General features: G+C 42.1%; 1 protein-coding gene and 1 long non-coding RNA gene across 2 annotated transcripts in view; both read left to right on the top strand.

Moving 5' to 3' along the window:
- The window catches only part of LOC125232309 (INO80 complex subunit D-B-like), a 42,846-nt gene extending 32,671 nt beyond the window's left edge, over positions 1 to 10,175 (top strand). Inside the window, exons 6-18 of the mRNA XM_048137935.1 lie at positions 2,680 to 2,795; positions 3,294 to 3,543; positions 4,692 to 4,833; positions 5,883 to 5,993; positions 7,070 to 7,168; positions 8,760 to 8,881; positions 8,959 to 9,060; positions 9,138 to 9,239; positions 9,317 to 9,418; positions 9,496 to 9,597; positions 9,675 to 9,776; positions 9,854 to 9,955; positions 10,164 to 10,175. Of these exons, the coding sequence (XP_047993892.1) occupies positions 2,680 to 2,795; positions 3,294 to 3,543; positions 4,692 to 4,833; positions 5,883 to 5,993; positions 7,070 to 7,168; positions 8,760 to 8,881; positions 8,959 to 9,060; positions 9,138 to 9,239; positions 9,317 to 9,418; positions 9,496 to 9,597; positions 9,675 to 9,776; positions 9,854 to 9,955; positions 10,164 to 10,175 (1,464 nt within the window). The remainder of the gene's footprint in view (positions 1 to 2,679; positions 2,796 to 3,293; positions 3,544 to 4,691; positions 4,834 to 5,882; positions 5,994 to 7,069; positions 7,169 to 8,759; positions 8,882 to 8,958; positions 9,061 to 9,137; positions 9,240 to 9,316; positions 9,419 to 9,495; positions 9,598 to 9,674; positions 9,777 to 9,853; positions 9,956 to 10,163) is intronic.
- Positions 10,176 to 10,200: 25 nt separating this feature from the next.
- On the top strand, positions 10,201 to 11,117 carry LOC125232405. Its single transcript, XR_007177739.1, has 2 exons — positions 10,201 to 10,313; positions 10,829 to 11,117. It is a non-coding gene; the product is annotated as an uncharacterized LOC125232405 (long non-coding RNA).
- The last annotated feature ends 5,377 nt before the right edge of the window (positions 11,118 to 16,494 follow it).

Below are 16,494 nucleotides of genomic sequence, written 5' to 3'. Positions count from 1 at the left end.
ATTTTGCACTTTAGTATCATTACATAAGGTACATACATCATATGCAAAGTTCAGTAAAACAGCTGATTTCTGCTAATGTTATTATAGTTGATAACCTAGCCTTCGTACTGACGTGATGCCTACCTACCTAACCAACGTCAATATCGCTTACGATTCGTAGCTCTCCCTATTCCGCTCTTCTATAGTGGCGCGACAGAGTCAGACTGCGTTTCGCCACGTAGCGTCAACAGTAACTTCGGCTAGATCGGCAGTTCTCTTATCAATATTTATCGCATTAATGTTTGTAAACATTTCGATGACTTATACAATTGTAGTCCTAAACAGGCGTTATGATTCAATTCATTTGAATTATGACGTACTTTATATGGTTGGTAATGTTGGAGTATTTATGTAATGATCAAAGAGGATCGAGTATTATAGAGAGTTACTGTCAAAGTAAAATGTGTAATCACCACAGAACTTAATTTAGATAGAAGAAACAAATTCATATATTTGTATAGGGGCAGAGCGTGTCAAATTTTGTACTGAAGTTGATTCTTGCCTGTAATTTTAAATATGTCTCAGGCTCTTGATTGTTCATAATTTTTGTGTTGTTGCAATTGAATATCACGAAACGAGGCATTTTTTATGTTTTGGTTGATTTCAACTTACAAAAATTGACGCCCGAAAGCTGCAAGCTGCGAGTAAAGACGGACAACTCAGTGGATTTCACTGAGTTCATTTGACACGCTAAGTAGATACGTTTGCTTGATCTATGGTAATCACAGTGCGTAGACTGCCATCTCTCGACACAAGCTTAAAACTTTTGAACCTCAGTTTTGACAATTTGGCCCATATTGTTAGCTTGAAATGTGTTAAAATATTAATATTAGCGCCATCTAGCCGAGCGTTCCCCAAAGATGTAACGCCATCTAGGCCACAGTACCTTTTTCTCTGTGGCTTTGAGGTACGTTTTTTTCTTAGAATTTATCCGTCTATACGGAGTTACATATGTCTTTGGTAATGATTCATTTGAATTTTATAAGTAGCGTAGTCTGAGCCTCTGAGGTATGAATAGGAATGAGCTCGAGTAATTTTTAGGAAAACGGAACATATTTTTTTTATTTTAACCTTTATATTTTTTTCTAAAAGATACAGATTAAAATTGAAGATCTATTTCTGCAAATGAATTTGCCCTTTTCAATATGTTTAAGTATATTGAACCCGTGGGTGTCGTATGAAAGTTGACTGTGGATCGTCGTATCCTACTTGCAAATATTTTTATAGTAGGCTACGACGTACAGTCACTTGTATAAATATGTGATGATTTCTATACCTTGTCACGTTAACGTCTTGTTTGAAATGTCATACGAAATTGTCAAACGATTAAAAGCGACAAGGTACAGAAATCATCACTTATTTATACCGGTAACTGTACTAATAATATTTATATGTTTACCATTCAGAACCTTCAAATCAGGCAAGCGTTTTGTAGTTTGTATCACATGATGTCATCGAGAGGAAACCGGACTAATCCCAATAAGGCCTAGTTATCCTTTGGGTTGAGAGGTCAGATGGCAGTCGCTTTCGTAAAAACCAGTGTCAAAGCGGACCCCAGCTTACCATGAGCCGTTGCAAATGCCGGGATAACGCAAGGAGGATGATGATGATGATGATGATGTCGTTGATAGTGCAGAAAAATACAGTAGGTGCAAAATGAAAGGATTATTAAAATTCTTTTCAACTTTCTGTTTACGTGACATTGACCCCTGTTAACATATTGTTATTTTTGGTTGTAGTACGTATATCTCACAGAACAAAAGTCTTATTTGTTGGTGCGTAACGTTGAAAGCAGGATTGGCAAGCCGTTACGGCCCAGCCACGACATTGGTCTAAGCGCGACAGCGGTGAGCGGCAGCCATACGTGCGAATGAAAAGTCCCATCGCTGTATCTCGCTCCAATGTATGGCCGCCGCTCACCGCTGCCGCGCTTAGACCAATGTCGTGGCTGAGCCGTTATAAACCTGCAGATATATTTTTTATAGGTTATTGTAGTTGCATTTTATTGGCCCATTGACTTTTCATCAGCCATGACGAATTCGCACAATAGGCTAGTTTCCTATACTTAAAATAAAATATGCAGTGCACGAAATAAAGCACCACATAATTAGAAGAAAAATGTGGACACTAGTTATGTTTAAACATACTTAATTTCTATTTAATAAGTCAAAGAGAAAGATTTAAAGTAAATGAATTGACCGTGACGTCACTCCTCAGTATTTCATAGTAATTCCATATTAGCAAATCGTTTTGACAGTTCTTAAAGAGAAGCTGATTTGACTAGTAGGAAACTAGCCTATGTATCTAAGTATCATACTAGGTGTCAAATTGGTGGATCGAGTCCGGAAAACCACGTTACACTCCAAAACTCAAATCGTCGGTGTAGCTCGGAAGGCGGTCAAGTTAAAATGGGACTGGGCTGGTCTGATCGGGAATCGGACAGACCTCGCCGGCGATGGCGGGATGGACTGGACTCCTGGAGGAATGGCCAAGACATAGCACTGAATAGAGATCATTGGAGAAATTGGGGGCCTTTGCCCAGCAGTAGGACACGACGCCCTGGGCCCGATGTGGTCTCTGTGTCCATGATGTTTCTTAAAACTCACTTCATTATATCTCGTTTTTTTTTTAAATTTACAGAAACAGCTGAACGGGCAAGGATCGTCGTGCCGGCTGCCAACCCAGATGGTGAATCATTTGTTGGCGATGCGCGGCATGCCCGAAGTACTGTCTTCGCGAGAACGCCGGAGGCTCAGGTACGTGTCTGTATTGCGCTTACGAAATCGGATATTTGATCGTATTGTGGTCCCCGATTAGCTACCTAGCAACAAAATATATACTTACTTAAATTATTCATCCTCTTGCGTTATCCCGACATTTGCCACGGCTCATGGGAGCCTGGGGCCCGCTTTGACAACTAATCCAAGATTTGGCGTAGGCACTACAAACGAAAGCGACTGCCATCTGACCTTCCAACCCGGAGGGTAACTAGGCCTTATTGGGATTAGTCCGGTTTCCTCACGATGTTTTTCTTTACCGAAAAGCGACTGGCAAATATCAAATCACATTTCGCACATAAGTTCTGAAAAACGAAGGGAGACAAAAATTTGGATTCCGCATCAAGACATCTGTTTGAGTTTGCGCTCAAAATCTCCTTGATATCAAAAAGTTTGTAACAAATTCTAGTTTTTGACAAAAATATTTGTAACTTCAATTTCAAATAGGCCTTTAACATTTGTATAAACACTTCACAGAGAAATCGGCTGGTCAGGCGGCGAGAGCGGCTCTCTAAAGCCCTGCCTCGGCTCCGCCTGTTCCGAGGACGGTTGCGAAGCCCCGCGCCTCCCCTGCGGGCGATACTGTCTATCACACGTCACGTTGGCGCCCGAACAACGACTATATGCGTCGTGTGCGGCGGTCTTTGCCGGCGGAGCGAGATGCAAGCAGCCCATACTGCCACTTCAAGAGCAAACGCCGCTGTGTGCTGAACATGCGTGGAAGCGGGTAAGAATGATATCTCTACAGTACCGGTCAAAAGTTTGAGTTCACCCTTTGATTTCGGTACAAATAAGTACTTTTGTACGATAATTATCTTCGGTTTGGTAGTCGAAATATGTTTTCAACTTATATTTATTGTTTTGTGGAGATTTGTTTTACTAGTTAGACACAATTCACGTACCTTTCTTTCACTAAAATCTAATAAACATAACGGCAAAATGCTAGTTATTTTTATGGCCTTGCCTTTGCCACTAATTGAGACACATCTTTACATGAAACACAGTTTTAGCCAGATAATATAGGCCAAATAATTATTTAGCCTATAAGATTTGAGGGAAACAGATGTTAAAAAAATATAAATTGTTTACGAAACAAATTTTGACGTCTGAACTACAAAAAACTATCTCTCTAAAGCAGTCAATTGTACTGAAAACAAGGAGTGAACTTAAATTTTTGACCGGTACTGTATCTCTTGTGGGTGATATTGTCTATCACACGTCACATTGGCGCCCGAACAACGACTATACGCGTCGTGTGCGGCGGTCTTTGCGAGATGCAAGCAGCCCATACTGCCACTGCAAGAGCAAACGCCGCTGTGTGCTGAACATGCGTGGAAGCGGGTAAGAATAATATATCTATCTCTTGTGGTTGATATTGTCAATCACGCGTCACATTGGCGCCCGGACAACGACTATATGCGTCATGTGCGGCGGAGTTCGCTGGAGGAGCGAGATGCAAGCAGCCCATACTGCCACTGCAAGAGCAAACGCCGCTGTGTGCTGAATATGCGTGGAAGCGGGTGAGCATTATATCTCTATCTCACGTTACATTGGCTCCCCTGCGGCCCATACTGTCTATCAAACGTCACATTGGCGCCCGGACAACGACCATATGCGTCATGTGCGGCGGTGTTTGGTGGAGGAGCGAGATACAAGTAGCTCATACTGCCACTGCAAGAGCAAACGCCACTGTGCTGAAAATGCGTGGAAGCGGGTAAGCACTATACCTCTATCTCACGTGGGCGTTCTCTATTCAAAGGTGGTTGTATGTGTGGAAGTGATTACGTATTGCTATGATGCTCTTGTGTTCTGATGTTGCGTTGTTAGAATGCGATGTATAATCACGTATAATCAATAAGCCTGTCATCGTTTCAGGACAACTACGACAAGCTAAGCCGCGACAACAAGCCGAAGAAACTCGTCCGCAAGCGCGTATTGCCGCCAACGCCGCGCCGCGCGAAACGCCGACGGCGTCTGCCCAAGCGGGCGGTGCCTACACCCAACCAATCGCTCTCAGGTAACATTATCTTAGCCAAATCTCTTAGGTACTCTTGCAGTACTGCAATCAAACCATGACACGAAACTTGCCTGGAAGCGCCTAGTGTTACAGTTACAGGTTACATCCCCACTCAGGTAACAGTTCTACTGCACGCAAACCCTGACTGTGACAAGAAGCTCAGAGCCTACGCCCACTCAGTCTCTCTCAGGTAACAGTATATATTAGAGAACGTACCCAAACTACGTGACTCGCTCGTTTAGTGCTGGAGGGGGGGGAAGACGGTGGGGGGGTCGTCAAAATACTACGCTTGGTCACAGAGGGGCAGGGGGGGGGTCTAGTTTCTTGTCACGTAACCTGTGCAATATTGTCCTAGCCGTGGCCAGCAGTGGGACGCATATTATTTTATAGGCTGGTGATGATGATGAAGGTTATGGGATGTAAATCATTGTTAAAATACTGAAATTTGAATGCGTGAATATTTATTGACCACTTTTTGAAAAAATTGATTTAAAACTTCATGTATAAATACTACGTGAAAACTACAGGGGTCTCCCCCTTGGCATATACTACGCTGGGTCACCTAGGGTGTGGGGGGGGGGGGGGGGGGTTAAAAAACGGCACAAATATGGTCACGTAGTTTGGGTATGTTCCCTTAGCTAATTTTCTCAAGTAGACAAGTACTACATCATGTAAACCTTACTCGTAGAATAGTAGAATGCGAGTTTTGTCACTCACGCTGCGCTGCGCCGCGCCAATGCCCAAGCGAGACTTACCTATCCTTTTCGGGCACACAATACTACATACACCTTATCTTTTGACACCAAGTAGATATTTCTTCCAGCGCGCTTAACACGCGCCTTTCAACTTAGAGAGAAAACTAAGACTTATGAGACGAATATCACTGGAACACTGGTAGTCATCATCATCATCATTGGCCACTGCATCCGTGACGGATGATTTTTTGCAACGTCGTATTAGGAGCGATTAAGCCGACCAACGCATTTCCGCCTATGACTGTACAAGCCTATCGCTCGACACTTGGTATTAATACTTTCTTATGTTTGTAGAAATCAACGTGTGCTCGAATTCGTCGGCATACGACAGCTCGGAAGACACTGGTATGGGTGCGCTCAGCGAAAACGAGTTCATCGTCTCGGCCACCAACTCGCACGAACTTGGTAAGTTCTCATATTCATAGTTACAAATCGTTTCACGAAAGCTAGCACGAATGAAATTGAAAAAAAAAAAAAACATTGATTGTATGAGTATGAGTGACACCATTGGTTGTATGCATGCATATTACATATCGTCACTGTCAAGAACTACCATTTTATACAGTACCGGTCAAAAATTTAAGTTCACTCCTTGTTTTCAGTACAATTGACTGCTTTAGAGAGATAGTTTTTTGTAGTTCAGACGTCAAAATTTGTTTCGTAAACAATTTATATTTTTTTAACATCTGTTTCCCTCAAATCTTATAGGCTAAATAATTATTTGGCCTATATTATCTGGCTAAAACTGTGTTTCGTGTAAAGATGTGTCTCAATTAGTGGCAAAGGCTAGGCCATAAATATAACTAGCATTTTGCCGTCATGTTTATTACATTTTAGTGAAAGAAAGGTACGTGAATTGTGTCTAACTAGTAAAACAAATCTCCACAAAACAATAAATATAAGTTGAAAACATATTTCGACTACCAAACCGAAGATAATTATCGTACAAAAGTACTCATTTGTACCGAAATCAAAGGGTGAACTCAAACTTTTGACCGGTACTGTAGGTTAATCTGTTCCATTAGTGCTAGTGCTCTTGTGAATCGACCTGCACGTACTACGAGGACCTATCGACTAAGGTATGTGCCATAACTATGTCGCTATGTCCGAGGTTCAGCAGATCTTGTCTTGAGTTACTACTACTGCTTCCACCGATATCGTGCAACATCCATACTAATATTATAAATGGGAAAATGTGTGTGTCTGTTTGTTTGTTCGTCTTTCACGGCAAAACGGAGCGACGAATTGACGTGATTTTTTAAGTGGAGATAGTTGAAGGGATGGAGAGTGACATAGGCTACTTTTTGTCTCTTTCTAACGCGAGCGAAGTCGCGGGCAAAAGCTAGTACATAATATTTTCATTTGCCAGTTAAAAATAATTTAAAATAATTTACTCTATCCATCATACACTTGATACACTTAGAAACAAAGCTAAAATGCGTATTGGCGGTTTAGATTACATGTCGGTGTTCATTTTTCAGAAGTGGGCGAAGTGGGCCAAGTGCCGCCTGACGACATTCTCGACCCGGCCGTGCTCAGCCAGATCCCAGACGAGGCGTTCACGGAGTTCTTCAATCAAGGTGTGTCTTACGTCCTATATTGTTACGTTATTTAAATCACGGGAGTTATATTGAAGCTGTATGTAAGTCACAGTTCAACAGAAAAAGTAAGATACGAAGGGTTGTAACAGGAAAAAAGACGGAAAACACATGGATGGAATGCTAGATGACGAACGACGGAGTAGAGATGGAAGAAAATTACTAACTGCGTCGTTAAACAAGTGCCGGCTTAGCCGAAGTAATAATCGTTGACACTACGGGGCGATAGAAACGGAACGGGTTCTGTCGCACCACAGAATATATAATAGTACAAGTACAGAAGGCCCACTGCTTTGATGTTCACAAAATGCCGCCTTTTTAAATGCCTACAAAATTCTAACAAAGAAACGAGCCGTACGTGCGCAGCGTCGGACGATAGGGTTGCCGCGCATTATCGCTGCTTAATGCACTCTTGACATCAGCACCGGAGTGTGACTTGTTTGCATGCAGTTGGGCGAATGTGTGCCGAGAGTGTCTGAGGTTTTGTGAGAAGATGGACGATAGGCTTCCCAGCACTTGCATGGTCTGAGGTATTATTTATTACTTTTGTAATTTTTATTTTACACTACTAGTTTGCACACTACAGATGCAAGTGCCAGCATCCGTGGCGATGGAGATGTCGACAAGCGCGCCCTCATAACACACTAACCTAATGTTAAGCTAAAATATACTATGTACTACAATAGGAACAAATTCATAGTCTCAAAGAGTTGAAATTAATTTCTTCATGCTTTAAGTTTTGTATGTGAAATGAATGTGGAGTGCCGTGTACGTGATATAAGTTGGGTTAAAAGGAATTAATACTCAGATAAAATGTTATACTAGTATAGTCAAGTTAAGGGTACTCTCTAGGTATATATACAATATTTATATATTTTTGTTTAAGTCCCAACATCGCAAGCCTTATTTAACTTTTCCGTGGGACAATCAATAGTAGATCTGCGTAAGATTGTCCTATTTTATTAATGATGGCTATTTAACTAAGCATTATTAGCCATTCCACACGCGGACATCCCATATGAACCTTAAAAAAGTATTTGCGACGTAAAGTAACAACGGAAAGTACGAACGTGAGTTCCGTGAGAACGCGCGCCACCCCTGATTAGGCCGCGAACTCGCGGCCGCCAGCATGTACTTGTAGCGCGGCGATAGAATCGCGGAGTGAGCCGCCCCTGGTCGCACCAAGACAGAAGAGCGATAGAGAGAGATATGAGCGTAAGCGATCGTGACAATGGCAAGTTGCCGTAGCCGAATGGCATTTCTGCGACGCGAAACGAAGAAGAAAAGCGACGAAAGGTAGTCTGGCTCTGTCGCACCGATACGCAAGAGCGATAGAGATAGATATCTACGAGCGTTTCGTTTCGTGAGCGTTTGTGCCATTCGACTACGCACTCTGATGAGAAAAGAGTTCGAATAGTTATCACTTTATGACTTAGTGAATCACGTGATTTTTGTCTTTACACGTTGAAATTGCTTCAAGGAATGATTTTGTTATGGGAATACAACGTAGCATAAAAAGCATTTCAGCGTGTTTCTGAAAATTTGATTCTAAATATATTTTGTTATTTTTTAGGTGGCACGTCATTCGCTGAGAGCTCTGAGCTGGCCGCGGCATTGGAGGCCGTGCTGGACGAACGCGCGCTGGACAGTATCGGGGACGTGTTCCAGCATTCGCCGCACCAGCCCAAGCCTAAGGTAAGCTGAGTCTGTATAGTACTGGCGAGGTCGCCATGTGAAGTGTTATCTCCTATCATACTTCGTCATTGGCTGAGAGTTCTGATCTGGCTGCGGCTTTGGAGGCCGTGCTGGACGAACGCGCGCTGGACAGTATCGGGGACGTGTTCCAGCATTCGCCGCACCAGCCCAAGCCTAAGGTAAGCTGAGTCTGTATAGTACTGGCGAGGTCGCCATGTGAAGTGTTATCTCCTATCATACTTCGTCATTGGCTGAGAGTTCTGATCTGGCTGCGGCTTTGGAGGCCGTGCTGGACGAACGCGCGCTGGACAGTATCGGGGACGTGTTCCAGCATTCGCCGCACCAGCCCAAGCCTAAGGTAAGCTGAGTCTGTATAGTACTGGCGAGGTCGCCATGTGAAGTGTTATCTCCTATCATACTTCGTCATTGGCTGAGAGTTCTGATCTGGCTGCGGCTTTGGAGGCCGTGCTGGACGAACGCGCGCTGGACAGTATCGGGGACGTGTTCCAGCATTCGCCGCACCAGCCCAAGCCTAAGGTAAGCTGAGTCTGTATAGTACTGGCGAGGTCGCCATGTGAAGTGTTATCTCCTATCATACTTCGTCATTGGCTGAGAGTTCTGATCTGGCTGCGGCTTTGGAGGCCGTGCTGGACGAACGCGCGCTGGACAGTATCGGGGACGTGTTCCAGCATTCGCCGCACCAGCCCAAGCCTAAGGTAAGCTGAGTCTGTATAGTACTGGCGAGGTCGCCATGTGAAGTGTTATCTCCTATCATACTTCGTCATTGGCTGAGAGTTCTGATCTGGCTGCGGCTTTGGAGGCCGTGCTGGACGAACGCGCGCTGGACAGTATCGGGGACGTGTTCCAGCATTCGCCGCACCAGCCCAAGCCTAAGGTAAGCCGAGTTTATATCGTACTGGCGAGGTCGCCATGTGAAGTGTTATCTCCTATCATACTTCGTCATTGGCTGAGAGTTCTGATCTGGCTGCGGCTTTGGAGGCCGTGCTGGACGAACGCGCGCTGGACAGTATCGGGGACGTGTTCCAGCATTCGCCGCACCAGCCCAAGCCTAAGGTAAGCCGAGTTTATATCGTACTGGCGAGGTCGCCATGTGAAGTGTTATCTCCTATCATACTTCGTCATTGGCTGAGAGCTCTGAGCTGGCCGCGGCATTGGAGGCCGTGCTGGACGAACGCGCGCTGGACAGTATCGGGGACGTGTTCCAGCATTCGCCGCACCAGCCCAAGCCTAAGGTAAGCCGAGTTTATATCGTACTGGCGAGGTCGCCATGTGAAGTGTTATCTCCTATCATACTTCGTCATTGGCTGAGAGTTCTGATCTGGCCGCGGCATTGGAGGCCGTGCTGGACGAACGCGCGCTGGACAGTATCGGGGACGTGTTCCAGCATTCGCCGCACCAGCCCAAGCCTAAGGTAAGCCGAGTTTATATCGTACTGGCGAGGTCGCCATGTGAAGTGTTATCTCCTATCATACTTCGTCATTGGCTGAGAGTTCTGATCTGGCTGCGGCTTTGGAAGCTGTGCTGGATAAGCGCGCGCTGGACAGAATCGGGGACGTGTTCCAGCATTCAACGGTATCGGGATTCTGTTTTTAGACTTGCGGTGGTATTAGTAAAATGTTAACCTCTGTTAAGTTTTATCAGAAATGTCAGAAATCAGAAAAGAAAAACAATTATTAATGGTTTGATATAGCACCATAAGTATGTTCCAAACTGTGTTATCTCAATCTCGTAAAGAGCGAGCTTTTTATAGCGCTCTGAACAATTGCGGTACTGGTGGGGTCGCCATGTAAACTTTTACTTCATCTTTACAAGGAAAGTAGTCACCTATTGAGATTTTAGTAGAGAGTGCTTGAAGTAAAGTTGAATTAATGCATATTCGTATATGCATTTTACTTCTTATGATGACAGTATTTTTACAATTTCCAGATGCAAGTGCCAGCATCCGTGGCGATGGAGATGTCGACAAGCGCTCCCTCATAACACACTAACCTAATGTTAAGCTAAAATATACTATGTACTACAATAGGAACAAATTCATAGTCTCAAAGAGTTGAAATTAATTTCTTCATGCTTTAAGTTTTGTATGTGAAATGAATGTGGAGTGCCGTGTACGTGATATTAGTTGGGTTTAGGGTTAGCCGTGTTTGGTAAATTTCACTATAAATAAAGGTTTTTTGGAGCAGTTTTTGAACGGCTACGCAACTTACGCTGAAAACGGTATAAAACAATTTTTTTTGCGAACTAATACATTACAATACAAGGTAGAATACATTTTAAAAATAAAAATGTGTGTGCATGCTAAGCTGTCCTAAAATAATTCATAAAATTACGATATTTACGATGTATTGGTAAATTTAATATGAAGTGAGCAGTGTGCGTTGTCACTCTATTTTAATGAAATGTAACAACTCTACGTGGTTCGATGAAATATTAAGTGGGCAGCTCTTATTCGAATTTGTTCGAGGGATCCGCATGATTTATATTTCGTCATATTTGACTAATGCTCTTCAATGTAGACTCGACAAATTGCTTGCATTTTTCACTCTTTACGAAAAGTTTCATCAAGGGCATGTGTTGGTGAACTACGCTGACGAATAAACTACGGAGTCGTTCTCCGTAGCGTATAAGCTTTAGACATATATTACTAGCTTTTGCCCGCGGCTCTGCTCGCGTCAGAAAGAGACAAAAAGTAGCCTATGTCACTCTCCATCCCTTCAACTATCTCCACTTAAAAAATCACGTCAATAAGTCGCTCCGTTTTGCCGTGAAAGACGGACAAACAAACAGACACGCACTTTCCCATTTATAATATTAGTAGGGATTAATCGGCCCAACGCAGTAACTTCTTTGATATTTGCTGTAACAAAAGAAAAGATAAGCGAATTTAAAAATTGTGCATATTTTGCAAAGGCACAAGGAGGAGACGGCGCCTGTGCAAGTGTGAGAGAGATAAAAAACATATCATCTTCTCGCTCTCACTCGAGTGTGCCTCCTCATTCTTATTAATTAAATAATGAACAATGAGTTTGTTTTAGATGTGTCTTTCACAGTTGACATGGCGATTGGTTGCGTAGCTATTCGAAAACGAGTTTTAGACCGTGACAGAAGCTTCTCGACTAAATATGTGAAGTTTTCGCTTGGAACAGAAAGATCTTTTGTAGAAATGTTGCTCATTCGAATATTAATAAAGTTTTTTAGGGTCTGTTTTGGAGACTTTTGACCTAAATCTAACAGGATATGTATATGACTCGAATTTATTGCAGACATAGACGAAAGACATCACCATCTTTACATCTCTGTACATTATATGGTAACTGGTTATCAAAATTTGACGTTTATCAAGTCGCAAAAACAGATTCTGAATTACGAAGTGTAATGTCCTTATAATGCCCAATGTGCAATGTGACGTACGTATAAATTTTATGGTTTTAAATGTTTAAAAGTAGCGACAATATTCTTAACATTAGAGTTATTCGCAAAAAGTTTGTACATCTGGATAATGATTAAAATGAGGAGGCACACTGACATTTTATCCCGCCAGGTGGCGCCTGTGCAAGTGTTTAGGCATGTCACTTTCATTCATATGTGAGAGAGAAAAAACATCATCTTCTCGCTCTCACGTATGGACTAATAGAGTGGCGCTATCTGTCATAACCTTTGAGTGTGCCTCCTCATTGGTAGGCTAAAAGAGTTCACGATGTTGACTATGTTGAGCAAGATTCACTAGGTTTCCCAAAATGTCTCAGGTAGTCGGTAAAAAAAGGAAGGTTTCATCTTTTTTACCGAAAATCTGGTAACAAAAAAGGAATGTTACATACAAACTGCCTGGGCACACTCTTTCAACATCATTTACACAGTCAAAGACACGTTCATGTCGGTCTGTCCGTCCGTCCGTCCGTCCGTCCGTCCGTCCGTCCGTCCGTCCGTCCGTCCGTCCGTCCGTCCGTCCGCGGAGCCCTTTTTGGTACCAATATGTATATCAATCACGCCAACAAAGTGCAAAATTACCATGACATTTTGTGACAAATATTGTACACTGGGCTTTAAAAGGATACCGCAGTGTCTTCACTATATAGCATGCATGTACAAATCAAACACCAATACATAATAGCTAGTAACCCTTCCAATGTATCGTCGTATTTAGCTTAGGAGAATTGTTGCTACGTAGATATGTGTGTTGTTACTGTTAAGTCGTGGTTAGACCAGGGGGGGTTACCATCAGTTTAGGTTGAGAGAAAGGGACACAGCTATAACAGTTATATAGCTCCGTTCTTCTCTCAACCTAAATTGAACGGCTTTAGTACTTTGGTAACCCCCAGGTAGCAAGATCTATAGGAATCCTGAGGAAAATGTTAACGGCCCAGCCACGACATTGGTCTAAGCGCGACAGCGGTGAGCGGCCGCCATACGTGCGAATGATAAGTCCCATCGCTGTGTCTCGCTCCAATGTATGTCGTGGCTGAGCCGTAAGACAGTAAAGTAAAATGTGAACGAAAAATTTTAAGTAGATGGCGCCACTGTTTATGTGAAAATAATACAGAATATCACGCGTTTGGCAGTAGGTATTCTCAAAAAAACTTCAGTGAAAACTTCTGAAAACACTGGTAAGTTTTAAAAACTCTGTTCTATGGTTTATGATATGTGATAGTGATGAACATTGCAGTAATATCCCCTATTACTATTATCAACCTCGTTTTCTTACCATTAAAGTGCACTATGTGTTTGATTGTCACCTGTAGAGCTAGCACATGATTGCCGCGAGATAAACTACCCGTCCTTATGTCATTACTACAATTAGACAAAGACGTCATCTATCTACCGGCGACATACTCTGGCGACAATCATGTGCTAGCTCTACTGAAACTGATGAATTGTTAGCTCTCAAAAACAGTTGTGTCGATCGCACAGTGCCATCTACTTCACCCGTCAATTATGAGCCTACAGTTGCATTACTCTGCGCGTCTTACCCCCTTATTCATAAACGTTCACTAAAGTTATCAAGCCGGTAAAGTTCGTTTTCCCCTCACTAGCTCGGAAACACGTGTTTTGTCCTTTAATACCAGCAGGTAAAAACGCATTTTATCCACTAGTGGGTAAAGTAATTTGACCTTGAATAAAGTCAAATTAACTGCTTTAAAATTGATAAAAGTAGGTAAATCTAGTAATAAAGATGATTTACCACCTGTGGAACTACTGGAAACAGTGATAAACGCATTTTTTGCGTTGTAGTTTCCTCGCTACAGTGAGGGGAAAAGTTTTGTGTTACACTCGGGTGCAAATGTATTTTACTTCTCGTGTGTTAAAAAACTCGCAAGTTCAGGATTCTATTCTCGAACCACTCGCTTCGCTCGTGGTTCAACTATAGAATCCTTTCACTTGCTCGTTTTTCAATTCCACACTCGGCGTTAAAATACAACTTTGCCCCCTTGTATAACAAATAACTATTGTCCCTTTCTATCACACCAATACGTCGGAAAGGGACAAACGAACTTTACCGGCTTGATAACTTTAGTGAAGGTTTATAAGGGGGTTAGTGTTTTCCTAGAAGTGTTAGGTAAACGCAAGTAGTATCGACGTGACTTTGAAAATTATAACTGTAGTTTTTGTAGCATATTTATAACTTATACAAATTTACTAACGAAAAAAATACATAACGGGAAGTCATGCGGTCTTTAATATCTTCGGAATCAGCAATATTTCAATTTGCATCACACTCCAGTAATTGAGCATGCGGACAGAGTTATGGAAAAATCGTTTCCCTTAGGGTCACTTGCGCCACCGAAAATGGAGGGTTAACCCGAGGTGAACCCTTCGAGTCCCAAGCATTTGAACCTCAGAATCTTATCTTCTGTAACACTGACATCATTATCTCCTGTAACATTGACATCATATGATGTCGCTGGGGCTCGAAGGGTTAACCCACCATTTTATATGGGATTTGACAGTTGACAGCCCACTAACCTTGAGTTAAGCTCGTGGTGCAAGTGGCCCTTAGAGAGATGAAACCGTTACCATTAACTTTTGTTGTCTTTTTACATGTTTTTTTTTATATTGCAAGTGTGATAAAAACATTGTATGTGACGGGGCGTAAGAATTGCAAACGAGTCTTTAAATCGCTCCAAGTGAGTACAAAATGGTATTTGATAGAAATTCGTTCTAATTATTTCCTTCTCTAGCGTAATTTTAGCGTGACCGATGAAAAGCGATTCGTATAGTAAAACCACGTAACTAAACGGAAAACAGTTCAGTATTTATTATAAGAAAGAACCGCTTGTATATACGCTTATAACGGTTATTAGTTGCCTACGTAGTTATTAAATAAAGTATGTACCGAGTATATAGACAACCAGCTTTTGCCCGCGGCTTCGCTCGCGTTAAATTCGAAAATTGTGCTTTTTTTGTTTTTTTTTTTTCAAATGTATTAATGCAGGTTTTATTTTTATTAAAATCGATGACATGGTTCCCAAGAACACATCTTCGTATGTCTTATATTTAGTTTGTCTTTCCCATACTGACCGATTTGAATGAGCCATCCTGTATAATAGTATGAAGAAAATAGTTCTAATGAAATTCCGCAACATGGCGCGTAGACGCTGCTCCTCAAAGTTAAAACGCAGTAGGTCTATATGCATTCCATACATACTTACTACAATTTTCTTTTCATTGATAGACGAAGATACAAGTTTTTTTAAAAGTAGTGATGATATATTTCTGTTCAGGCTTTAACGCACTAGTAAATGCGTAAAGTGAAAGTACACAACGTCATATGAGGAAAACCCATTTTTCTTCACCGATTATGCGTTGCGTGCGTAATTGCACTTTTTTCCGTAACGAATTGCTTTCCATTTTTTTCTGATTTATAATACTGGTTCTACAATGTATCCGGATGATGGTTGGACGATTGCGTGGCATTTGTTGTTTCGTCATAGGATTAAATGTGTAGTACAGGGGCTGACTGCAAGATGCCTTGTGTCGTTCGTTTTTGCGTTTTGACATGAAACGTTACAAGTTGACCACAAATTGAGTTTACTAAATCGCAGCTTATTTATACTTACAGTAGGTACATATATCCATGCGCTGAGTGACTATAGTGATACAGATGTCACGCATAATTGTTTACCATCGTATTTCCTCGGAAATTTTCGTATTTGTCGTGCTAGTTCGGTCAATGTTAGTACTTCTTGTACTGAAATTGACTGAATAACATGACACGTTAGAGAGTCTCCTTAAAAATAAACACATTTCGGACTACATTTGTATCATTGTATGACGCATATCTTGCAAATTTCTCATGTCACTACATTGGATTGATTGTTGGTTTTAGGCACATCAAGGTACATCAGGTCATTAGGTACATCTTAACACGTTCGTCCCCGGCATTGTTTTAAAAGCCTACACTATGCCGGTAGAAATTACTAAATTCTCAGTCCTATGCCACTGGCATACGTCAACTTCATACTAGAAGCGGTGTAGAAATATGAACGTTTTGAACACAGCTGCACGGGAAGCATGGTCGCGCGATAAATGATAAAACATCTGGCCGTCCCTATCGCACTTACTAATAGTGCGATAGGGATGGCCTGATATTTTAT

Source organism: Leguminivora glycinivorella, chromosome 13 (assembly GCF_023078275.1).
Source record: "Leguminivora glycinivorella isolate SPB_JAAS2020 chromosome 13, LegGlyc_1.1, whole genome shotgun sequence".
Taxonomy (NCBI): Eukaryota; Metazoa; Arthropoda; class Insecta; order Lepidoptera; family Tortricidae; genus Leguminivora; species Leguminivora glycinivorella.
Note: the sequence above shows the minus strand (reverse complement) of the source record. Positions and strands in the feature narration are given on the sequence as shown.